This window comes from Coenobita brevimanus, chromosome 61, assembly GCF_032717465.1.
Source record: "Coenobita brevimanus isolate Jiangsu-jjx chromosome 61, ASM3271746v2, whole genome shotgun sequence".
NCBI classification, from domain to species: domain Eukaryota; kingdom Metazoa; phylum Arthropoda; class Malacostraca; order Decapoda; family Coenobitidae; genus Coenobita; species Coenobita brevimanus.
In genome coordinates this window covers 42,881,625-42,897,934 of record NC_137014.1, presented here as the reverse complement: position 1 = coordinate 42,897,934, position 16,310 = coordinate 42,881,625, and the positions used below count along the sequence as shown (strand labels likewise).

The window sequence follows — 16,310 nt, the reverse complement described above, 5'->3', positions numbered from 1 at the left end:
TATTGCTCACGTAATGCCACTCACGGATGAGTGAGGCTGGTCACTCTCATTGTAAATATCACGACTGACTTGCCTTGTCCCGGGCTCCTACGCTCCTCATGGGGCAACAGAGGATTTGATGATCTATGTATGTATGTATGATCTACTTTACTGTACACTAGACCAACTGTCACTTGCTTCCCTCAGCTAAAAGGTACTTACTGTATTAGCCAACAGCAGCAAGTGAGAAGCAGAAGACGTAGAGCATTAGGTGAATTATTGTCCCCGAATGTATCATGGGCTTGTGACTTGAACTAGTAGAGATTATGGGTCATGGTGCTCTCATTTACCAGCTTGCGAAAGGCAGCGATAATACTAGCATACAGCTTGTCCTCCCGGGGCAGACGGCGGGGTAGCTGGGTTTTGGGGGAGGGGGAGGATGGACTTCCAGCTGGTGCACACTCTTCATAATCCATCTTTTCTACTACGGCCATCCCATCACCCCTTAGCTCCACCACTTTACCCTCTTCCATGCTGTCCAAGAAGGCTGAAACAGAAAACAGTATTCAACATTTCATTATTAACTGCTTCAGCTCAATGACAGAATTTCATTTCACTTCTTTCCATCACATCCATTTCATCAGCTCTTTGCTCTACCATTTTACCCTCTTCTATGTCATTCAAGAGGGACAAAACAGGAAAAAAAACAGCTAATAACCACTTCAGCTCAATGATGAACTACATTAAAATGGGTTAAAATGTGCTACTGTACTTTTCATTCTTTTCCACCCCATCCATCTCACCATCTCTCAGCTCCACCACCTTATCTTCTTTGATGCTATACAAAAAAGGCAGAAACAGGAAACAATATTTACAATTTCAACATTAACCACTTCAAGCTGATGACATGATTTTACAGCATTAAGTCTTTTTCACCAAACAAACCCAATCATCCCTTAGCTCCTCATTTCCAAAGCCGTATGCATAACAGAAATCCTCCCAAATCCTTTTTACACACAGCACAGAGCTACACACCTTCTTCCATGACATTGCCTACTTCGTATTTAGGGACAAAAAATGTTAAAACCCACGATCACCAAATTTTCCTTCATACGATAATTAAAACTGCATTAGAAATACAGTAAAACCTCTACAATTCGGCATCCTTCAAGTTGGAAACTTCTACAACTCGGGAAGGCTCCAAAATATTCATTTAAAAAATCAAAAACTCAAAAATTCCCAAAAATTCACACTTGAGAGGAAGAGATTCAGCAAAAATCCCCCCAACTCAGTAAGATGCCGAGTTGTACTGACATTCAGCAAGAATAACCCGGCAACATGTGTGCATGGGGATGTAAACAAAGCCTGTTGTGCACCACATGTGGACCAGTTTGCCTTCGTCCACCGCCCGTGTTGCATTCTCTCCTCACTCACTCTGCTTGTAACTAAGTGTTACGCACTCTTAAGTGGATTGTACCTGCAGAAGCTAACCACGGTGTCTCCCAGTGCTACCCCAGTGTTAATGACTAAGTTCTGTACAGTAATGTTTAGGTGTTTAGTCTTTAGTTCCCCAATATAGTACAAGTCATAAATACATTACAGTATGGCCTTTATAGTGTTAATTGTGCTTTACGTAGTGTACAGTGACAAATACAGTACAGTAAAGATGTGCCCAAAAGTGATCTTGAGCCCCCCTAACACCTCCAAAAACTACCAGAAGTCCTCCTCCATGCCTGCAAATACACCCTACAACTGCGTGGAATCATGGTAAGGCAGCTTTTACTGTTTATTGTAAAAACGTTTAATTTTTTTCCATTTTTTTTTCCATTTTTTCCATTTTTGTGAGTGTGTGCTGGGGAGGAACTTAAAGTTCATCCCTACAACTCGGCAAACAGGCTAACTCAGCAAGGCTTGCACATGTATTATGCCGAGTTGTAGAGGTTTTACTGTACTGTACACGTAAGCTGCTTCACATTCCGATAAAAATCTGTGCACACAGTACCTAAAAAACACATAGAGTAAACAGAACCATTGCAAGAAAGAGAAAGAAAATGAACTAAAGCCAGTTTGATTTTGTTTGATGGAACTGGGCCACATCTGTAAGTTGAATTATACATCATGGTTGCATAAAATTTTGAAGACCCTTAGCTGTGAAGTATGAATGAGTACCTAGTAACAGGTAAAATCAACCCTCCAATCCACTTACAACTCACCATCAACTGACCTGAAAGGAGCTGCGATCTCTGTAAGGTTACAACAAATCACGATCTTTGTCGAATTACAACAAATGCACTACAGTTAAATCAACCCTCCACTCTGACTACACCTGACCACTAACTAAACTGAAACGGGCTAGGAATCAGTATCATGTTACAGGGAATGTGCTGTGGTCAGATTTGCACTTCAATCTGACTACACTTAGCTATCAGCTGATCTGAAAGGGGTTAGGAATCTATATCAGGTTAAACGGGGAGGGGGAACTACAGGGCACCATTACTCACCAACACACTTCGGCGCCGGAGCTGGTGAGAGTGCAGCCTGGGCAGCAGCAACACGACCATACAGGACCAGGAGGTGAAGGAGATCATCCACTAGTGCAGGGAATGCTCGACCCATACGCACCACACAGTGCAATGACCATTCCATTATCTTCAGACGTTCATCTTCACCTAACACTGAAATAGAAAAGAAAGGGGTTAATGGCCCAAGAGTAAACTACAACATTCCAGCACACTTCAGGATGGATGTGCTGGACATAACAGCCTAAATTTAAAGGTACACTGGTGCTGTAGAACGATGCCTCCACGAGTGGCACCGGTATAACTAGGCAGCTACAATGCTGGTTATACAGATGTTCCGTAACTCCCTCCCTCTCCTCGAAATGGAGAAACGTGGAACTGAAGGGGAAGGAAAACTCTACTCTTCCATCCAATGGGTTCACAATCACATGATCCTGGGACAGTGACAACACATAGGTAAATGATCACCCTGCTCCCACTGGAGGCACTAGGGTAGGTGAGTAGCTTAATCCCTTTGGTGGCAAAGGAGTAGATGAATCCTTTAGTGGCACAAGTGTAGATGAATCCGTTGGTGGCAAAAGGGTAGATTACCAGCCTTACTTCCTTCAGTGATATTACTGGTACATGATGAAAAAATCTCCAATCATCCCCTGGGGATCAAAGCCATGCAAAGTCATCAATCTGACTGGGGTGTTCTAACTACAACAGCGAAAAGCATAACCAGCTAACTAGGACAACATAATTTTCGTTCTATTGTTGCTACCTTCACACAATTTTATTTAACTTGGGAGAAACATTTCAAACTGGAAGAGTTCACTTTAGCTTTCCATTATTATAGCAATAAGGTTGTCATTTCCAAGCTGAAAAAAATTATTAGGACGCAGAAGGAATAAACTACTAAAACATGTCTCATAATGAACCAATTAAAGTATACAGGCGGCCCTCCACATTCGCGGGGGTTAGGGCACACAGACCGCCACAAATGTGGAATTTCTGCGAATGTTTGGTGCGCTCTCCCATAAATGCCTCTACGATCACAAATCACCCCCTGAGCAAGTGTGCACCAACTGTACCTAATAAGCCATATTTGGGAGCTGAAAGCAGCATAAAATACCACAAATAGTAACCGACCGACTGTATAAAAAAGTTTAATATCAAATAAATTTTGACGGGGTATGGCTGTACTAAGTTAGGGTAAATATGTACCTGGTGACTTCCACAGACTCATGCAACTAAGTGCATCTTGCACATACCCACTTGAGTGTGGGCAAGTCATCAGCTACATATTTACCCCAACTTCTTACAACCACGCCCATTAAATTCAGAGTTAACTCAACACTGTCCCTGAAGTTTTGGCGGACGAACTCTGACAACTTGTGATGATGATGATGATGATGATGATGATGATGATGATCGATGATGATGATGAACATAACATCGATGACGTTGAAGATGATTGGCCATGCAGTTACCGATGACAGATGACTGGATGAGATGATGTGGAGTCTAACTGCATGGCATGAGGAGTTTATATGTGTCTAGACTCCACCTCATCTCTACCGTTTGGGACCCATGCTTGCAGGACAACACAGACACATGTGGGACAAACTTATCACAAGTAAATCGCACAATTGGATGCTAATTCACACACCTAATACCACAGCAATGCACTTATTACCTTTGAACACATGACAGCACAATTATTGGGCACAATAATGAAATCACGGGAGGTTTGGAGTGGAAGCATAGAGGCAGCGAAGCGACAGCGACCTTGGCAAGACACAGACTGAGGGAGAGACAGTGGAGCGCAGGAGTGCAGTGGTTTGGTGTGGACCTGGTTTGGCGCAAAATGAACCACGAGCGTCCATACTGCTACACTTTGTGGCCGCGAATGGAATCTTGGCTCCACAGAGGGGCAATCCGCGAATCTGCGACATCCACAAAAGTTGAATCCGCAAACATGGAGGGCCGCCTGTATATTTCTAATTATGAGTACAGGAGAAAGATATCAAAATTCACAATATATATATATATATATATATATATATATATATAAATCACACTCTATCTTGCTTTCTGGCACTCCTACTTACAAATACTATCTTTATCATAATTTCTTACATGTACTACAGTCGGCTCTCACATTCACAGGAAATATGTATTTCAGATGCCTGTGAATAGCAAAATGGTGCCCTTCCACAACAGCCCATGCAGTCATAATTAACCTACTGTATATGACTGGCTAAACACCCAAAACATCATCAGATGTCAGAATCTACTTGCTTACACTATAGAGAAATGGCTAATTAACATATGAATGACAAATTCCACATACGGTATATGGAAGGCCACCTGTATAGATAATACTGTACGTATATTAAATATTTCTTGTGTGTCGTTTTGATATTATTTTTTACTGCATACTTACCACACCTCAATCATAGGTATTTAAAAATATATATGTATGATGATGAGGATGATGATGATGAAGATGATGTGTACTATCTTGTATCCTGGCATTTAAATGATTACAAAACTTAGGATATGTAGTTTGCACCACGATACCTGTTATTCTATAATGCTTAATTCATGAACAATTGGAAAAACACACTCTTATGAAGTCTGCTGCAACTTATTAGGTAATATTAATTCACATTTCCGCCACCTACCTGAAAGAAGTGTGGCAAGGGTATTGATGCCAAGACGTGAAATGCTGAGTGTAGAAGGCATTGCATTTTGCAGGGCAAGATGTGAGGTCAGCTCAATAGCAAAGAGCTGCTTGTCCAAGTCTGGCAGTTGTAGCAATTCCGGGATCCAATTAAGGCCAATGGCAATGTGCATGGATGGCACACCCCGCACCACAGGCCCTACCAGCTCATCTGGGTAGCCCTGGTGAGTTGGAAGACAACAGGATGCATCAAAATTAGGTAAATAAAGTGTTGCCTAGAAGTGACAAAGTATAAAATAAAATTCAATATAATACATGGACATAACAAAGTCTCAAATGAAGTATTACCTAAGTCAACAAGCTTGATAAGGGTGATGCAGTGACAGAAAATGCTAAATGAAGCTGGTAGTAGATGAGTGACTACCATCAACCCTGGGGGGTACCATCAGGAGAGTGATTACACACAATTATCACTCTTAGGCAGGAAACATCCAGCCACAGTGAAGTTACTTGGTTCCAGTAATTCTCTCTCTCTCTCTCTCTCTTTCTGAGTGACAGCACAGGTCCAAGCTGAGACTCTCATTATTACAGATCTTATTTAAAATCTGAAATTTCATTCTCTTCAACGGCTTTCAACAACTGCTGGGAAGTATTTAGATAGTTTTGGCACTTGCTTTAGTTTCTAGTCCAAAGAAAACATCAGCTGTGCCAAGGCCAACCCTAATAAGAGGATCCCTTACAAGGAATCATGGCATCATTTTTATGTTATGTTACATGTATGTGGATGTGATAGGAAGTGTCAAATGAAGTGTTACTGGGAAATGATAGGATGTCAAATGAAGTGTTACCTGGAAGTGAAAGGAAATGCCAAATGAAGTAATACCTGGAGGTGATTGGACAATGTCAAAGGAAGTGTTACCTGGAAATGCACTAGCTTGGCAAGGGTGGTATCTTTGAGGAAAGCCTGGTGGATGTACGAGCACACAATACTCCGCACTTCTTGTTGTGTAAGAGCTTCTGCCTCCCCTTCCTGTCAACAAACAACACACACCATTAACCCACTCAGCCCGGAGATGTCTTTCATTTTATTATTGCCCTCTCTTGATGTACTTATGTAGTTTAGGAGAGATTTGTTGAACTGGAGGGGTTAGATATAATAGCCTTAATGAACCCCTTCAGTATAAGAGGCCTTTCTTAAGTTGAGTATAATGATCTGATAGTAGTAGGAGTAAACTAAAAAGGGCAGACATCACCTGGATTCAAGGGGTTAAGGTCCTGATAATACAGTACTGAAAATGTACCCACTGCTGGGGGCAGATACTCAACATATGCTATGACATGTTGGCTGTGAAAATGAAATTTGTTACCATAGCTTAGGACTGGCCTTTGATATTGTAAGCCCCTGATAATCAAGAACTCATTATATCATAAGCTGGTCATAAGCAAAATTTCCTCCAGGCACAGTAGTGGCCCTTTTGAAGCGTGTCCTCTCAATCGACATCTTGTCCTGTTGACACAGGAACCAATGGGAGTTAGGCCACGTCCACCAGCAACCATTTCCAGCCTGATAGGCGGTGGCTGATATTTCTGTTGGCTTGTGGGTGAAATATAACAAACATTTGTTCCCTTATATCTTGATTTATTTGTTTTTCATATGTTTCTTTTTGCTATTATCTCATTCCCTTTCCTTTATGCTTTTTTTTTTTTTTTTTTTTTTTTTTGATACTTACCAAATGCATGTGTGCTCTTTATTATCTTATCCAGTCCTTAAGTGTTCTTAATTCAATTTCTTCATCTCAATTCTCATCTTTCCTTAGCTTATCTGAACTTATTAATGCCTTTGTAGGTGCAAAAATTGTTTGTACAGGTCATACCATAAAGTATAGAGCTATATAACCGTTTTTTTCTGGTTGTTCTTATGATATCTGCCACAGGTATCCTAAGATACCATGTCCAGTTATGAATGCTGTCACAAGATGGCATCTGAAAAGTTGTGAGTAACAAGATGGCAGGTGAAAAGTTGTGAGTGCTGATGGAGCGGGCATTTACATTTGCTGGTGGGTGTTTAATCAAGCAGGCCTCTAACAGTTAATAATGCACTCTCTAAAGAAAGCACCCTGTGATGGTCTTTAATCAAGCAGGCCTCTAACAGTACCTGCAAAATGCACTATAAAATGATATGAACCCTGTGATGGTGTTTAATCAAGCAGACCTCTAACAATACCTGTCGAACACATTATAATGAGAACATACCCTGAGATGTTGTTTAATCAAACAGGCTTCTAACAATATCTGCACGGCAGCACTCTCCTGTGTAAGGACCAGTGCCCCTCTCAGCTTTTCCCGCTCTTCCTCCAGTGCCTGAGGGGACGTGGTATTGCCCCCACCACCACCACTACCACCAACCATACTGGCTGGTGATGGTGCTGTTAGAACAGGGGTGTTTTGCATCTGCTGTGAAAGGAAGGTGCGCGAAGAAAGCAGGTACACTTGTAGCATATAGATTACAATCTGTAGCAGTGGTGCACACCTGCAGACAAAAAAATTTTTTTTTGAAAAGGTAGTACACATATCAAGAAGTAATTGTTATGAAAAGGTTGAACACATTTATCATTAAACATATCTATCATAAGTGTACTACAAGAAGTAATTCTCATTTAAAAGAAATAATAAACAGCAAATTCTATCTATGCATATATCAAGTAAGGATATGTAGAATGAAGATATCTTCACTTTCAGCACCCCAAATTAATAGCTATCTATTTATTTATCAATTTATTTATTTTCTGGAGTGGGAGGGGATGGAAGTTGGCTGAATCATATACAGAATTAGTAATCTCATCAACCATGTTTCTGATTCACTCGAATAACTCAAACGATAGAAAAGAAGTTTGAAGTTCTGATCACACGAGGGCATTAGTTTGTAATCTCGTCCCTGGTAAGATTTTCTGGTAATATTCATGAGGGTTTGGGCATATACTGTGTATATTTATATACAGTATATATATATATATATATATATATATATATATATATATATATATATATACAGTCGGCACAATGGAAGTCTGGACCCTCTAATTTGCACCATTTATTTGGTAGGGTCCAAGAAATATTGTAGGAAAATTCCTGTAGTTGGTGGATTTTTTTCTGGTGGTTTCTAGCGACTTTACAGGCTTACCAGCACGTGCTGTGAGTTTATGAGCTCAGTGCCATCCTGACTGTGGATGGGAAAGTACGTCAGATTTTCTTGTCCTGCCTGGCCTTTGTTAATTTCAAAGCTCTCGTTTTCACACCCTCCTCTGCCTTAATGAATCATTGGAGATGGGTCCCAAGACACTAACTGATGTAGAAAAAGCTCGAATTTTAACTATGAGAGAGGACACCCCACTTTCCGGACACCCCACTTACCGGACATTGTGGGCCTGGACCTTCGAAACCCAAAAATGGCTAAAAAAAGAAAAAAATCCCCCCAAAATCTGAATTCTTTCCCACCCGTAATTTGAAATTGCTGCGCGGCACCAAACAGCTGTTACACCACGGACCCTTCACCCCTTCCTTCCTCCCCCTCCCCCCTCCCCTGTCAATTTGCCATTTGGTATTTTTCATTACCAAATGTGGGCCAATTTGGTAATGAAAAATTCGTTTGGTAATGAATCAGAATAACGCATTACCAAACGGATTTTTCACATGTATGATGACATACAGAAAGGAGATGGTGGATTGTCTGTTCTGTCTGATTAATCTGCTAGCCAACAGAGCATGAAAATATTCAACATTCTGTTATCATAAGGAGAGTGATTACATGTATTTCCAATGGTATATATAATTCGTGAAGAATAAATGCTTCCTTTAAGAATTTGGTAATGAAAATTGAGGAGTTTGGTAATGTGACCGAGTTTAGATCTGGCAACCCTGTTCCCAGTTACTGCCTAACCTTCGTTCAAGGAAGACGTCCATTGTAATCGATGCCGCATGAGCTCATTTTTTGTGAATAAACAGTGAATAAACCGCAGTTCCTCGCCACTAGACCACATGGGAATTTACAGTGTTGTGCAATGTTATGAAATTAGAATTTAGAGTGCAAAGGATTAACTATGGAGTGAGTGTGGAGTGCAAAGTGGCAGTTGAAAACTGGTGTGGTTCAGTTAAGAATGTGCAGTGTTAAACAATTATAACTCACAATGCAAAGAATTAAGTCAAGCACAACACTGGATTACTGTATGTGCTTCAAGAGAATTTTCACAACTACCAGAGCCTTAGAGAGTTAGACGAGGCGGCCCCAGACATGTTGTAAGTACAGTACAGTACCCTGTATGCTGCTAGGCCTAAGTATTTTCCATACTCACTTCTAATTCCTCATTCTCTGGTTCCTTTTCATTTATTTCATGCTTTATGTCCATTATTGGTGTCAATATGGTCTTAAATAGGTTTAAATAAGTACTATGCATGTCTGGTAGGGAGTTATTTAGGTGGCTTTCAAAGTTAGGCTGGGTTAGGGTCCATAAGTACCAGTCCAGCAGTCAGAGGCCCACTTCCGGATGGGACCACTTTCCGGACATGCCTTTGGCTCTATTACATCGGACAGTGGAGGGATTACTGTGTATATATATATATATATATATATATATATATATATATATATATATATATATATATACCTGTATATATATATATATTTTTCATTCATTCATTGCTAGATGCCATGTATCCCAAATGGGGTGGCCAAGGGCTTAGAGTTAATTGTTTTACAGGGAGGGGCACTAATCCTCCACCAACCCCACTTGACACGTAGGGAGAACGTTATACCAACAGCATCTGATGTTCCCAGGCAGTCACCCATCCAAGTACTAACCAGACCCAACATTGCTTAACTTCGCTGATCGGACAGGAAGCAGTGTACTCAACGTGGTATGATATATATATATATATATATCTCCATCCATCATCCAATCCTACATTGCCCCACAAGGAGCGCAGGAGCCCAGGGCTAGGCAATTGGTCCCGACATTTAAGATGAGAGTGACCAGCCTCACTCATCCCTGAGTGGCATTACATGAGCAATCAACCCCAACCACCCCTTGGATGTGAACCTTCACCGGCTCAATCCGATTGGAGCGCAGTAATTACCCACTAAACCACCAGGCGTCAAAATTTGGTTATATGGTTACCACCCAGTGTAGTTAATGATTTCCTGGTGTACAGGAAACCATTTGGCTTGTCACTCAGTGTAGAGTCACCCACAGGGAGAAGGAAGAGAAAAGAATGAAGGAAAGAAAGACAGAAGAGGGAGTGTAAAGTCACCCATAGGCAGAAGGACAAGGAAAGAATGAAGGAAAGAAGGATGGGGGAAAGGGCAGACACCCGAGAGCAGCACTACATCGAGTGAGTGGATGGTGAGCGCCCCCACCTACCACAAAATATATACATATATATATATACACATATATACAGTAAGACCTCACTATAACTGACTAATTGGGGCCCAAACCATTCCGAAAAATGCTAAATTCCGATAAAAGCAACATCCAGACTTCCCCCTGCTAATCCGGACTTTTTCCGAAATATCAAACATTAGTCCGGATTGCGTGAAAGGTTTTTAAACTGTTTTGACTACCACTGCATTACTGTACTGTGTTATAACTTCACTACATTAATCAAATGGTATAATAATACTGTACTGTACACTGATAAACATGTCTTTTACCTTATTGTGGTAAACATAGCTGAAGTGGTCAGGCAGTCCAGACTGCTTCTGGCTTTATCAGACTTTTTCCGATATATAGGAATTTAGTCCGGTAGTTCCAAGAGTCCAATAAAAGCGAATTCCGGACTATTGAAATCCGTTATATCGAGGTTTTATTGTATATATATATATATATATATATATATATACTGTGTATATATATATATATATACTACAGTAGTCGTGTGTGTGTGTGTGTGTGTGTGTGTGTGTGTGTGTGTGTGTGTGTGTGTGTGTGTGTGTATTTTGGGCTGCCGAAGCTACACATTCCAATCGCACCAAAATTGGCACAAAAATCACAAAAAATTCACTGATGTGAAAAAACTTGGTCCCATCACGATTGAAAAACTTGTACTAGATTTAATGAGCGATCAAAGTTTGATCAACAAACGCTGCCTCCAGTGTGAGTGTGTGAAATTAGGGTTGCCGTCACCGTAGAGTTTTTGATGGCTTTATATATAATATACTATAGCAGTAGCTGTGTGTCTGTGGGTGTGTGTATTTTGGGCTGCCGAAACTACACATTCAGATCACACCAAAATTGGCACAAATATCGCAAAAAATTCGCTGATGTAAAAAAAACTTGGTCCCATCACGATTGAAAAACTTTTACTATATTCAATGGGTGGTCAAATTTTGACTAAAAAATGCCACTCCCCGCACCCGGCTGGTTGCCGTGGCCGAGTGGTTAATATCTCGGACTTGCGTGCAGACAACTTGAGTTTCATTCCCGAAGCTGCAAATAACATGATCAATTGGTTAGCTGCAAACAATCCAAGTGACAACGTTAGACTAAAACAGCACATAAATGGACCATCATGGGCCCTTCAATGTTGCCTTGACGGCCAATAGTGACACCGTTAGACTAGAACGGCACATAAACATAACTCGGATTACCTGAAATGATCGCAATGCACGAGCGAAGCACGGGGAAACGAGTGAGAAGCACGAAGAAACAAGTGCGAAGGACAAGAAAGCGAGCGCACAGCACAAGAGCCCTCCACAGGAGCAAGTGCGAGAGGGCCCGAAGGGCCCATAAGCACTTGTATATATGGTTTTTTTTTTTTTTTTTTTTTGTTTTTTGTTTTTTTTTTTGGGGGGGGGGGGATTCCTTCAGAGGAGAGTGTTCATCTTGGCTTGCTGGATTCTGGCAATGTTACTACCATATACTGTATATTCAAATGTGCCATATGTATCATTAATTCATGTGCATGAACATACTACAGTGTAGTTTTTATTTCTTAATGTATACTGATAATGTAGAAAATTCTTTAACACCTATAAATCATATTTTGGTTACTCAATTGGAGTTGTGCTTCCAAATCCTTTTGCATCTTCTTTATGGTACTGAGCCTGACTTGCCTACCATAATCATCCACATGTAAATATGCAGTCAGATAAAAAGTGCACAGTGACACTGAGTCTGATCTTGGTCCATGACCGTGCCTCAGATTGATTTGTATCAAAACTGAATAACTTCTTCCCATTCTCACACACAATATATGTGCTATGGCTGATCCAAATCAGATCAGGCAGTGGTGAGATAATGCTGCACCCTGAATTTTGACTATGGTAAGATCTGTGTTAGATATGAACTAAAAATAAATCACTTCTTCCCAAATGAACACACAATGTATGTGCCAATATTGATCTGAATTGGATCCGACATCCCTGAGATATTTTCTTAACACAATTACATACAAAGATACCTGAAAACAGAAATGGACTCGATCACAACTGACGAACCTCTTTTAAACAACTGCACCTATAACTCTGGTTAACAAGCAAATATACTATGATAACTACAAAATATATGGACTACAATCATGATGATGATTTTTTTTTTTTTTTTTCTTTTATGAAAACAAAAATACTGTTCCCTAAACTCCACATCCCAATTTAATTTACAGTGAACTGTCATAATATTCATGCAAATTCAGCTATGCCTATTTTCAATCAGATACTAATATTAAAGTGTACAACAGGTTAAGGAGATTGTATACATTTTTCACCTAAACATACATGTTATAAGGAACTGTACTGATGTGGAATATATAGGCCAAACTTTCCACTCCAGACCAACCATGACCACACTGGTGTACACTCCTAAAGATATGTTTTTTATTATGAATACCCACAGCCTTGGCTTTTCTTGAAGCAGTAATGCATCACGTAACTATGTCTAGAATGTCTGAAACAAACTGCCAGAAAATAATAAGGATGATGATGACAATCATGATTAACAGCTTTCATTAATTTAATAAAGACTGTCATCTGTGTCACCTGTATATACGGTGGTCACAACGTAGAACATAAAGAGGGTCAAGCACAATGTCATCTTCAGTGAGTGTACGGTGTGTTCTACCCAGTAGCTCAGCTGGTAATAACCCCTCCACTGTCATAGCCCACAGCCGCCGCGGGAACAGTGAGTTCAGCCGAAACCAAACTTGCCGGTACGTGTCTGATGTAGTAAAGGAAAATGGATGCAAATACATTTTGTCATTAACTATTATAAGTCATCCAAATTATTAATTTCTGAATCAGGTGCATAGGGGTCAGGGACTAGGTTATTCATTCCAAATATTTAAAGTAAGACTACAAGTAGCTGCTTGCCTGAGTGGCATTATGTGAGTAATAAGCACCAACCACCTCAACAGTTTAAGTCCTTAAGGGTACATCCTGCTGGAGAACCTTAACCAATTAAGAAATCAGGTAATCATAAAGAGTAAATAACACAGAACATATTTTGTGAATTATGTGGTTGAATGGATCACAGTACATGTACATGACTTTGGGTCTATTCAGTTCTGAAACACAGAACTTGTAAATCGTTTGGCTTAAATTACATGTAATGTCTACAAACTAAATTGATTTGAGTGAACTTACCGATTATACTGATGATGAAGATGACTCATGATCACTTACTATAAATGATTAAACTTATGGATAAAATTGTTAATTAAAGGTCAACTAACTTCGTGGAAGGGGCTGGACCATAATGAGGATGACATGATTTTATTAAACACTACAACAAAGAAAAACATTTACAAGGGACAAGATAGTTTCTGGGTCATCTATCCAATAATTATTTTTTCAATTAACTTTTTACTCTACAATTTCATCTATTGTGTTTACTCATCAATTAACCCTTTCAGTCAAATAACTTCTACCAGACGATTTTCATCAGCCTATGAGAGGCCTCTCTCATAAAAAGGTGTGAAACCATCTCTATCAACCATTCCAGTCAAAAGATAACTTTTTTTGTCTTATTCAAGCAACTGTCAGAAATTATTAAAAAAGGACTACAGTACTCTGATTGTGAGGGTTTATTATGGCACTAAACTGCTCGTGTTTTTACCTAGCCATGATTTTTGTCTTCCTGCAGCTTATTCCACACAGCACAAAAAAGAAAAAATGTTTGTCCTACATCCTTTCCATGGCATTTCTACAAGGCTAGCATCATGGCTATTCTAATGTTAATATATTGCTATAACTCAGCATTCAAGAGGGAGACAGCAATTTTAGGCTAGGTTAGTGTAAAAAGGGTATAGTAAGTTACTATCAACAAGCAATGAACGATGTTGCTTCAATAACTATCTCAAACACAACCTTCTAATTTACCTAAGACTTTTCTGGGAACACCAGGTTGGAGAAGGCACTTGATGTTGGCAGTGAGGGGTGCAGCGAGTGGCCACAGGTGGTGGGGTGGCAGCTGCATCAGCCTATCCAGCAGCACTAAAAGCCGGCCAGAGTTGTCAGCTGCACCCTCCATGGCTGTAGGATGGAGTGGATCATTAAGTCTCAGGCAAGCCCAAGGGTGTCGGTGTCTACAGTATAACTATATACTGTAGCATATTTTCTCACCTGACCCTTCTCAGCTTAGCTGATGGCAAAGTGTAATCAGAGAGGATGGTCTATATAACTGGTGACCACGGAGACTAATTCTTACCTCAGGATCACAATATGCTCCCCTAACACAGTATTCAAGCTGTGGGAATGACCCAGTTGTCAGGAGGGGGGGGGGGGAATCCAGGACAGGTTAAAGGAGGTGGAGACGAACTTTATATATGTGAACCGAACCAACAATTAATTCAGTGAAACTGCAGCCGAGTCTGGTTCAAAAGGGGGAAATGATAAAAATAGGTAGAATAATCTATGAAGTATGTAGAAGCATTAGGAAGATACTGCAATCTGACCTGGCAATGAGAGAAGAAAAACACCAAAAAAAAAACAGAAGCTGCACTAAAGATTCACTGCATTGATGAAGTTTACCTTTTATGGATTAACACGCGACATATGAGTTACTAAAGTAATATAGCATATGCAGCATGTAAGTCACAATACATGAAGAATAATGTCAAGAGGTCATGCAATGATTTATGAAAAATATATAGTAAATAAACATATACATCATAATACTTAACAATCCCAGCACTTAACCTACAAAAAGAAAAAAAAAAAGAAGTATTATTGCATCTAGAATCTGGAAGTCTGTATTGCACCAATAAACAGCACATACTGCATCAATTAAGCTCCCATGAATAACTAAACATAATTATCTTACCACAGTTTCTACATCATTAACACACCTCTTGCAACTGAAGGAGGGTCAAGGGGAACCTTGGGTGGGAGGATGCCAAGGCGTGAGTGTGATGGGGGACTCTGGTACAACCAATCCTCCACCAAACACAGCTGGGGATAGTGGCTCACCAACAGCTTCAGGAGAGGCGAGAAAAGACCTGTCCACATATTTAGCTCTTAGATAAGTCTTGTATAAATTAATCCATCAAATAAATTTTTTAGATCTGACATCACCACTAATCAATAATCTGATGAATATTACATTCCATCCATCATCCAATCCTATGCCTCCCCAAGAGGAGCGTAGGAGCCCAGGCTAGGCAAGTTGGTCCTGACATTTAAGATGAGAGTGACCAGCCTCTCTCATACCTGAGTGCCATTTCATGAGCAATAAACCCCAACCACCCCTTGGAAATAACCTGAGGAGGCTCAATCTGACTGGAGTGCCTTAATTACCCACTACCCCACCAGGCACCATAATCTGGTTATATGGTTACCACCCAGCATGGTAAATGGATTCCTGGTGTACAGGAAACCATTTGGCTTGTCACTCAGTGTAGAGTCACCCATAGGCAGAAGGAAGAGGAAAGAAAGAAGGAAAGAGAGACAGAAGAAGGAGTGTAAAGTCACCCGTAGGCAGAAGGACGAGGAAAGAATGATGGAAAGAAAGACAGAAGACGAAGGAAGGAAGAGAGGAAATTATAGATACCCAAAGTAGCTCTACACTGAGTGAGTGGATGGTGAGTGCCCCCACCTACCATTATAAATATTATATACCCAAAATATTACAGACTCAGGCTAAAAAAGATGCAAATGG

The 16,310-nt window shown here is 40.3% G+C and overlaps 1 protein-coding gene and 1 pseudogene across 1 annotated transcript in view; both read right to left on the bottom strand.

Annotated features, from left to right (window-relative positions):
* Nucleotides 1–293: 293 nt before the first annotated feature.
* Nucleotides 294–16,310, bottom strand: part of IntS2 (integrator complex subunit 2) — a 51,692-nt gene continuing 35,675 nt past the window's right edge. The window contains exons 13-20 of the mRNA XM_080275460.1: nucleotides 15,502–15,651; nucleotides 14,534–14,686; nucleotides 13,196–13,373; nucleotides 7,420–7,696; nucleotides 6,086–6,196; nucleotides 5,168–5,387; nucleotides 2,481–2,654; nucleotides 294–526 (exon numbers count right to left, since the gene is read on the bottom strand). Coding sequence (XP_080131586.1) covers nucleotides 294–526; nucleotides 2,481–2,654; nucleotides 5,168–5,387; nucleotides 6,086–6,196; nucleotides 7,420–7,696; nucleotides 13,196–13,373; nucleotides 14,534–14,686; nucleotides 15,502–15,651 — 1,496 coding nt within the window. The remainder of the gene's footprint in view (nucleotides 527–2,480; nucleotides 2,655–5,167; nucleotides 5,388–6,085; nucleotides 6,197–7,419; nucleotides 7,697–13,195; nucleotides 13,374–14,533; nucleotides 14,687–15,501; nucleotides 15,652–16,310) is intronic.
* On the bottom strand, nucleotides 9,973–10,090 carry LOC145403852 (5S ribosomal RNA; annotated as a pseudogene).